The sequence below is a fragment of the Tamandua tetradactyla genome, chromosome 2 (assembly GCF_023851605.1).
Source record: "Tamandua tetradactyla isolate mTamTet1 chromosome 2, mTamTet1.pri, whole genome shotgun sequence".
NCBI lineage: Eukaryota > Metazoa > Chordata > Mammalia > Pilosa > Myrmecophagidae > Tamandua > Tamandua tetradactyla.
Window position 1 is genome coordinate 24,691,487 of NC_135328.1, and position 10,266 is coordinate 24,701,752.

Here is a 10,266-nt window from a genome sequence, read left to right on the forward strand (position 1 = left end):
CACGAAGCACATGTATTTCTCTTACAGTTTAAATTATATAATAACTAATAAGTATAATGGCTATTGTATGTCCAAGGATTTTAATCTGCGCATTTAAAATCATTTTTCTGAGAAGGAAACCAAAGACTTTTAATTTTGTGCATTTAAAATCGCTCTTTGTGAAAAACCATCCGTAGCCAGGCTCCCCCAGACTGCCAAAAGGGTCTGTGGCACAAAGAAAGTTTACCATCTCCAGCCGCGCCTGAGTCGTCATTGATACACAGATGCATAAACACCCAGATTTGGGACACAGGCTCTGCCACAGACTCCCTGTGTGATCGGGGACAAAATGCTTCACCACTATTTTGACATGGATCAAATGTTCTCTGATTCTGTGGCACTGGGTATACTTCTTCAGCCTTAAATTGCTCTGAAATCAAGATTAGCAGCAGTCAGCACTTGAAATGGGAAAAACACTACCTGCAATTTTGCCATGACTTCATAAGTACTTCAGTGATTTCCCAGTGACCTCCAGTCTGAACTTTCCCAGCTTGTTAAATCCCTGCTTTCTGTTTCCCATGTGGAAAAGGAGAATAACACACTTTTAGATAAACCAACAAGGGATTATTAAGCACCTCCTATGATAGCAGACGACATTTTTGAAGCCTGTCTTCTCTTCTCCCCATTTCTTCTATTTCTCTTCTATACGAAAGCATAGAGCCCCCTTAGAAGAAAGCGCCATGCTTTGTTTGTTTATTGTCTAGCTTAATCTTTTTTCCTCACAGCTCAAGAAAGACACTCCCAAAGGGCTAGAGGTGCCTTAGTGAAGGAGCAGAACCCTCTTTTGACAAGAGAAGCTTGAAAGCAACTTTCTTCCCACACTCCTTGCTGCAGAGCAGCCAGCATTGGTGAGAGCAAAAAACTTGAAAGTTTTCTTCCCGAGAGTCCCTTTGATTTAGCCCACATTGGCATATTTGGGGAACAGCTGGGTATGAGACCCACAACACTCACAATCTCATTGCAAAAGCAAAGGTCAGGTTATGGAGAAATGACTTGGGTCGTATTAAAGGTAATGGGCAGGGAATCGAGTAGTTTCAGAGCAGAAGGACACCTTGGGAATTACTCGGTCCACCCCCTTCACTTCTGGAAGGATCTGTGGTCTGCTCGAAATCCCTTGCCCCCTCAATGCCCGGGTTAGGTGCTGTTTCTCCAAACCCTGTGCTTCCCTCTCATGTGCCACCCAGGCCATGAGCTCTTTGGAGGCTGAGCCTATGTTGCGTTGCTTGGGGTTCCCAGCAGCCAGCAAAATTAATCTGGCGCAGGGTAGGGAGGGCCTTGGTAAGTGTTGAGGCCAAAGCTGGGAGTGCATATTCTGGTAACAGGACCATGGGTCGAGCTGGAAGTGTTTCTGCAGATGTCAGGAGACGGGAGAGCCTGGAAGTGCAGGGACCTAAGTGTCAGTGCAGGGAGCTGAAGCCAGCAGCGCACCTGGACTCCCGTGCCTCCAGCTGGCGGCGGGGTTCTCAGCAGGGAACTGGACTCTTCAAACCAGAGAGGAGCAGAAAAGGCAACCAGAACCGGGGCTGAAAAATGTCCCTGGTGTATTGATGAGTGTTGGTACTTTCCCATCATGCAGAAAGGAAAGCTCGCATTTAGTGAGCACTGATGTGCTGGACATTTATATAACATTGCATTCGATCCTCTCAAGAACCCTGCTCGTGGCCTTGGCTCCATTGCCCAGAAAAGAAAACCAGGCTTGCAGAAGTTAACTAGTTTTCCCAGCAGCATGTAACTAGAAAATTGAGAGGCGAGATTCTTTTTTGCTTTAAAGCCCAAATACTCTCTTATTTTTTTTCTTTTATTAATTAAAACAGTACCTAAGTATGTAGAATAAAACATGGAAGTTCTCCTTTATAATCTTCTAACAAGCCACTGTCATCCACCCACGAACCTCTTCTGACAATTTGGCTCCCAGGCATTTTGCTTTGCATTTGTACACATATACTACAGAGGGACACAAATATAAATGAAGCCCAGGTTTTTACTACGACACTATAGTATCTTAATTAGGAAAAAAATTATAAATTATATCAAACATTTACTTTTCTCTGTTTGATCCATAGAAGTAATAGTTATAACCACTTAACATTTATTGAGCATTTACTGTGTGCCACATGTGTCCTCACAGTAATACAATAGGAAGTATCCTGAGTCTTCCTTTATGATGAGGCCATTTGAAGCAAAGAGAGGTTAAGTGGATTGCTCAAGGTCACACAGCTAGAAGGAGTAGAGCCTACAGCCAACAGCAGGGTCCATGCTGCAGAGCCTGTTCCTGTAACTGCCATGATATGCCTCCTCTGATGGCTGAACGCCGTGAAGATGCCTGCAGATTCAGGCTTGGTGGTAACAAGAAAAGTGGCTCATTCCAGTTTACTGGGATCATCATTTGGTTCCTCCTGGCAGGCAAGAGCAGAGTCTAGTGAAATGATGTCTAGAACTCATCAGCAGCCCTTGACTAATCCCGACGAAATCCACAACACTCACTTCTCAGCGCTGTCTACCTACCTCTCTAGCATGAATTAATACACAAAAACAGTACTGGCCCAAAGGAAGGGATCCATCTGTTTGTGCCTATTTTCCTTACTTTAGCATTCACTGACTGCCTTCACATCTGGTATTTCAGTAGCCCTGCAGGAGAGAAGGACCTTGTTATACCCATTTTGCAGCTGAGGATTCTGAGGCTCGGGATGATGATGTGGCCCTGTGAACCAGGCCAAGGCTGGTTAGGGTTTGGGGCTACCACTGAACTGCACCTCCATAGAGAGAGGGTAGGGGTCCTGTTTTCACACATGCCGGGCCTTCCCCCATGGTGGTGGGTACCCTGCTGGTGAAGAGCCTGCTTCCTTATTGAAAATGAGGTTGCTGAGGATGAATTTTTCTAGGCAGCTGCGAAGGTGAGCCGCTTGAATCTCCCTTCAAGATAGAGCTAGCCGTTCAGCTCCAAGGGCTTCAACCTTCAACTGCACAGGGCAGCCCCCGGCCAAGGACTGACCGTGCAGGGGTAGCAGGATCTGGTCGTTTCTGCCCAACAGGGTCTCCTCTCGCAGGCGATCCCTGCTCCTGTGCTGGCTCCAGGTGCTGGGGTACCTACCTGCCACCTACCTGCCACCTTTTTGAATCTGCATTGCGGTTGGAGGCTCGTCTGCTTCCTTCCTGCTTTCCTTTCACAAGTGTCAAATGTGCTTTGCAGCCTGAAGGCTCCCTCCACCCACTGTGGCTTTCTTCTCCTTTTATCTTTCACAGACATTGCCTCCCAACCCCACCCCCAAAAACCCACCTGTACACCCAGCTCCCGCTCAGATTCTGCTTTCTGGGGAACCTGTCTGATGCATGTGGGAAGTTTCATATAGTACTGGTGCCCCAGAGATCTTGTTTAATTGGTCTGGAGAGCAGCCAAGGTGATTCCAACAAGCAGACAACTAGAAAACCGCTGGACTAGAGACATGTTGAGCGGGAGTTCCAAGTGTTTTAAGTTAGAAAATGACCTGCTTCCTGACGATTCACTGCAGCCTCAAGAAGTTATTTCTTTAGGTTAATTTCAGATAAAATGAACCCACCCTTTTCCACTGTACATGCCACTTCCTGACCTTCCCCTGCCCTCCTGCAACGTGGGCTGTTAACGTAAGCAACAGGTGCAGAAGAAGCTGGCATTTGAGGAGGCTCCTAATGATTCCTGGCATTTGACATGACGTTTTCTATAATTCACCTCGGATATGCAGCTTGTTTATCCACCAGCTCTCATCCTCCTAACAACCCAGATAAAAATAAAATGGAGGGAGAAATTAGGGAAAAGTTCCAAGCTGCTGCCAGATATCTCAGTTTCAACTCAATACTTTTTTTCCTCTGGTCGGCAAGAGTTGTACTGGATTTGGCCCTCAGCGTGAGGACTTGTTCTGTGATTTTAAATGTGTCTGTATGGACGTGCCTGCCTTCTCCACCAGCCTATAGACCCCAGACAGGGGCCCTGAGCCCACACGCCCCCAAGCCCAGCTCAGCACAGGACCTGGCACAGATTAGATGCATATTAAAGGTTAGAACTGAAAACAAACAAAAAACACAAAGGCACCAAGTGCCAAGGGAGTATAGAAGGCTTTGTTAGAGTGAAAAAAAAAAAAGGAAGGCATCTCTTCCCAAGGATGCTCAAGTACCTTATGAGTCATTTTTTATTTGTAAGTGTATTTGTTATTTTGGTATATTTACTTAACAAAGACTTTTATAGCAATTACTGTGTGTCAGGCACTGTGAAAAATTCACAATTTTTATTCATGATAAAAAGTAACCATATTAAATGTTAAATATTATGTAAAATTATTCAGTAGCACATTAACATTTTTACAACTATTGACTTATTTAATTCTGCTGCCGATCTTGATCTGCCACCACAGAGTGGAGTGCAGTGAGGGGAGGACTCAGGGGGCCTCTGGGAGGTCCTGGAAGGCTTCATGGAGGAGGAGGATTTGAGTTACTCCTTAAAGAATGTGAGAAATAGACAAAGAGAGCTTGGGTTGGGAAGCTTGCTGCTGCATCATAAACGTTCACACTAATGCAAGTTAATCTCAGCCACTTGCAAAGGGGGCTCCTGCCTCCAAATGCCAAATAAGATTTGGCAACATATGATGATAAACAGCTGTGTTAGGGTTGGGAATATTTTCTACCCCAACTTCACAGAGGCTGAAATATCTTATATGGTGTCCATGCCAAATGGTCAAGCCCCACCTGGCCTTTGTCTTTTGTTCTTGTCACGCTAAATATCCCCGGATCTGCTCTGCATACAGCATGGTGTCAAGATGCCTTGTCATCCTGCTCACCCTCCTCTAACTGGTCCAGTCTGACTATTTTACCTCTTACCCAGCCGGGCCCCAGCCTCCAGGTGAAGCCCATCAGCCAAGAGGAGAGCTGCCCTGTCTTCTCCATTCCAAATACTACTTTATGAATGAAACCTAGGATCACAACTTTTTTCCCCTTACTAATCCATCATGCACTGTTGATTCATATTCAACTGCCTACTGGCTAAATCTGTATATCTAGCTATCTATCTATCTATCTATCTATCTATCTATCTATCTATCTATCTATCTATCTATCATCTATCTATCTATCTATCTATCTGTCTGTCTATCTCTCTCTCCATCTCCCTCTCTCTCTCTATCTTTTCGCATATATACTCAATCCTATACTGAACTGATTCTGAAAAATTAGGAGTTGCATCTCCTAAAATCTGGGCGGAGAAGCACTACCACCTTAGGTTCTTGGCAGGGTGCGCGGTCCCCAGGCATCCTTCACAGTTCTGGTCCTCTCTCTTTCTCGTCTCAGGCACCCAGGCATGGCCAGGAAGATCTTCACAAACACCAGGGAGCGGTGGAGGCAGCAGAATGTCAACAGTGCCTTCGCCAGGCTGAGGAAGCTCATCCCCACTCACCCGCCAGACAAAAAGCTGAGCAAAAACGAAACGCTGCGCCTGGCCATGAGGTACATCAACTTCTTGGTCAAGGTCTTGGGGCAGCAGGGCTTGCAGCAGACGGCAGTGACTGCGCAGGGAAACCTCCTGGGGCTCTTCCCCCAGGGACCCCCCGTGCGGGGCCTGGAGGACGGGAGGCTGCAGCATGACAGCCGGCTCCCGTCACCGGGCTCAGGCCTCCACGTGCCCTAGTGGGGCCCTGTGTCCCCACCCCGGCACCCCTTGCCCAGAAGTCACCATCTGTCCACGGCCTTTTGATGAAGAGTCAGTTTGATGAATGGCTTGAGAAGCAGGACTTGACACTTCATTGGAGGTTCCTCAGGGACCGCCACGGGGAGCTGGGGGAGGCTCCCAGAGGAAAGTCACTTTGGACGCCACAGTGCCCTACCCCTGCTGACTTTAAGCTTCCAGGTTCCACGTCAGATGTTTGGGGGGGGGAAAAGGGGGTAAAAAAGGTTTCAAAATCACTGATTTACTTACTATGTCTTCAGTTATAAGAAAGACATTTTCTCATAGTAGATTTCCGATGGATGACTAGAAAATGGTTCTCTCAGAATATGTTTTTTTAAGTTTATTTTGTATAAAATGAGGCCCTGTTGACCAAGGATGAACAAAATACCTTTTGAGGTCGACAAGTGAAAAGATAGCCCCACGGAAACCATCCTGCGAGACCTGTGAGGAATGCTCCTGGGGTGTGAGGGCGGCAGGAACCCAGCAAATATGTGCACAGGAGCTCTGCATCCTTCACACTCAGGGGAAACACGAGGTGGTAATTGTACTGAGGCATTCATACTTATGTTATCTCTAAAGCCGAACAGTGGATAATTCACACGTTAAACTTCATTGCGCTGTTATGAAAACCAGTTAGTTAAAATGGGTTAGCTAACCCCTTCATTTCACATGCCAGGATTAAAACTTGTAACTGCACCTGAATTCCTCCTGATTGAAGACCCATAAAATTCAAATATTATTATGAAAATCCAAATGTTACCATTGACCAACTCATTTAATAAAGAGAAAGCCTAGTTGAAACAAAACATTGAGAGTAGACAATAGAAATGTACTGCCAGACTCTAGTGACTTAGTGTCTTCCCTGCCTGCAGCATAAGCTCAGTCCTACCCTAAGGAAAGTCTCCCGCCAAGGCCAAGGACTCGTAGCTCTGCAGAACTCACCACCCACGCCACCCTGATGACACTTGGATACAAAGATGCATTCCATAGTTGAGTCCAGCATACAAGCAATCTCTTTTGATTTCCTCTGGGATATTTTATTTCCCCAAACTTCTTGACAGTACATTGGGTTTAAAACCTTCTGAATCGCAAGTAGGAAAATGAATGGATTGGAGATGAGGGACTTCCAGTGAGTATACAAGTGTTCTAGTTTGCTAGCTGCTGGAATGCAATATGCCAGAAACAGAAGACTTTCAAAATGGGGAATCTAATAAGTTGCAAGTTAACAGTTTTAGCTTGTGGAAATGTCCCAATTAAAGCAAGTCTATAGAAATGTCCAATTTAAGGTATTCAGGGAAAGATACCTTGGTTCAAGAAGGCCGATGATGTTCAATATTTCTCTCTCAGCTGGAAGGGCACAGGGTGAACATGGTGGCATCTGCTGGCTTTCTCCAGAGAGTACAAAAAGGACTCGCTCCAAAATGTTTTCTCTTTTAAAGGGTTCCAGTAAGCAACTCCACCTTCAATGGGTGGAGACACACCTCCATGGAAATCATCTAATCAAAAGTTACCACCCACAATTGGGTGGGTCACATCTCCATGGAAACGATCAAAATGCTGCCACCCAGCAATACTGAATGAGGATTAAAGGACATGGCTTTTCTGGGGTCCACCACAGATTCAAACCAGCACAACAAGTGTACACAGTACCTTGAGAAAGAAGGTATTTATTGATGAAAGGTTGAAATGAGTCTCCATGGTTTGTGGGCCAGAAGAAAGCCTGGTGAGGCTCCGTTTCAATTTTATTCCCCCCACATAGCAAGGTCATTGTGTTATTAAATTCTCTATAGCATCCATAATGCGTTTAACACATCCATAATGTGTTAAATTGTAGGAAGTCTTCCTTCAAGGTCCTTTATTTTAGTAAAATTCCCCCTTGGACTCCGCGTAATCCAGGGAGACACATACGCACACAGACCTGGGGAATATTTCCCCCAAGTGTGCATTTCTTTCTCAAAAGCTTACGTGGACTCAAATTTGTCCCAAAGCTGTCAGGTGATTTTACATTTCGAAGCTTTAGACAGTTGTTCATCGAGGAACATTATTTATTCTTTCATCTGACATTGAATCAAAACACCACTTCTCATATTAGGACTGTTTTAATGCATTGCTGAGGAAGACAAAGAGAGCCTCTTTGCCTGAATACAGGACTTTACTGCACTTTTCTGTCAGCATGTGTACGACAAAGACTTTCCCGATGAAATGTAACAGAGTGCTCCTGAAAGGGCCTAAGGAGATTGAGTTAATGTTTAACTCTGTGAGGAGGATAATTAAAGAAATCCTCCAGGGAATCCTTTGATAAACAGATGAACCTATAAAATACTACTTCATGTAACCCACCTATTCAAATTACTTCTTTTGCAAGCTTGTACTTTTGTATCACAAATTGTCAGAAGGAATTGTGGTCACCTGTGAACCAGATGACACCTTGACAAAAGCGTCCATGAGACTGGAAGCTAATACAAAAGTCACTCCAGAGTCTTCCTTGGTTACCTATACTTGGAGATTGCAGTAGTAAGAATTTATGCAGCAAACCCATCATAGATCACTAAATGGTAATCTCTTTATGGATTCTTTTTTGAACCCTACAGAGAAGTTGAGGCAGTGTATATATAAATCTATGCTATTCTTTTGTTTGAAAAAAGGGAAGTGTTTCATCTGCCAGGGACACTACTGGAAATATCTGGAAGCATGTATAAACAGGTCCATTGAGTCATAGGATCTCAGAACTGAAAGATACTTATTATTTTTATTATTTTTTGATGTTAAACTGTTTTATTAGTCCTACAAATGCAAGGCTTAACAAACGTTTCAGACAAACTTTGGATGATTGTATAGCATACAGGTGTATAATATACCACCTGAAAGAAACTTTTGAAATTGTCTAATTCCGCTCCCTCAATTTACTGAGAGTAAACAGGTTCAGAGGGTTTTGAAGTGACTTTGCCAAGGTCACATGGACTGTCAATGGAAACCTACCTGCAGGCCAGGTCTCCTACTCTATGTCCAGTCTGTCTATAGCCCTGTTCAGCCAATGAGCTTTTTAGGATAGAAAATGGACAAAAGCCTTATTATCATGCTCATCTGTTTTTCTATAGCATCGGTAATCTTCCCCACCCTCCATTTTTATTGAAATTGAATTATTGTGCTTTGTAGAATGTGATTAGATGTATCAACCAAAGATTTTATTTATTGGTGCAGCCTGTGAATCTTTAACCATGGGTTTATAATCTGCTATTTAACTCTTAATTTATTACAAATAAATTATTTAAGAAAGGACATTGTTCTGACTTTCTTTTAATTTTTTTTTTATTAATTAATGGAAAAAAAGAAAAAAAAGAAATTAACCCAACATTTAGAAATCATACCATTCTACATATGCAATCAGTAATTTTTAACATCATCACATAGATGCATGATCATCGTTTCTTAGTACATTTGCATCGGTTTAGAAGAACTAGCAACACAACAGAAAAAGATATAGAATGTTAATATAGAGAAAAAAATAAAAGTAATAATAATAGTAAAAAAAAACAACCAGACAGACAAAAACAAACAAAAAACAAAAAAACAACAACAACAACAAAAAAAACCTATAGCTCAGATGCAGCTTCATTCAGTGTTTTAACACGATTACTTTACAATTAGGTATTATTGTGTTGTCCATTTTTGAGTTTTTGTATCTAGTGTTCTGACTTTCTTTTAAAAAGTTCACAGATTCTCTAAGTATATCCACCCATTCTCTTCATCTGCATAGCCTCCGTCACGCTTTTGAGCCCTCATCAGCTTTAGTCCAGAGAAAATCCAGTGTCCCCTGACTATTCTCTCTCTCTGTCTCCCCCACCTCACTTCACCCCTCACACTGCTCCCCAAGTGTCCCAGTCAGAGCTGTGGTGAGATCACTCCCCTGCCACAAAACCTTAAATGGCTCACCCATCAGATTTGGACAAAGGCCATCCTTCCCCAGCAAACCAGACCCTCTGCAGCCCAGCCTCAGTGTACCTGCCCTCTCCCTTCCACGGGCCCCTATCTGGATTGCACAGTCTAATGCAACTACCTCATCATTATCCCCAGCGTGCTCCGGTCATTTCTATCTCTGCACTCTTGATTCCATCGCTTGGATAAATATCTCCATTCTCACTCATTCTATCACCCCTCCACCTGTGCCAAATTCCACTTGCTAAATTCTCTCATGGCTCATCTTAAAGCACCTCTCCTTCCACAAAGCTTGACTCATCTTTGACACCCTCTGTTACGTGAAGCACTCCTAGATTTCTGCCGCTTCATCTAGTCTCTTCTCCTTAGACTCCTCTGACGTTCCTGATGGCCCTTACCTGCTCTACTCCATGTTATAGTCATCTCTGTGCATCCTGCCCCCACCCCACCCCAACAACGTGAAATCTCCTTGAGGAGAGGGAGTTTTTAATTTTTAATCCACACAATAGCCCTATAAATGACATCAACTTTCAAGAAGAGAAAACTATCAAAACTGGCTCTGTAAAGGAAACTCCTCTAGCCCCCTAAAAATTGACGTCAAA

The 10,266-nt window shown here is 43.9% G+C and overlaps 1 protein-coding gene across 1 annotated transcript; it reads left to right on the forward strand.

Annotated features, from left to right (window-relative positions):
• Positions 1 to 785: 785 nt before the first annotated feature.
• TAL2 (TAL bHLH transcription factor 2) lies at positions 786 to 8,995 on the forward strand. Its single transcript, XM_077132371.1, has 2 exons — positions 786 to 887; positions 5,353 to 8,995. The coding sequence occupies exon 2, from the start codon at positions 5,363 to 5,365 to the stop codon at positions 5,687 to 5,689; it is 327 nt and encodes a 108-aa protein (XP_076988486.1). The 5' UTR covers positions 786 to 887; positions 5,353 to 5,362; the 3' UTR covers positions 5,690 to 8,995.
• The last annotated feature ends 1,271 nt before the right edge of the window (positions 8,996 to 10,266 follow it).

Excerpts from the sequence above, each read along its gene's own strand:
- TAL2 (XM_077132371.1), top strand. The coding sequence starts at position 5,363 with ATGGCCAGGAAGATCTTCACAAACACCAGGGAGCGGTGGAGGCAGCAG.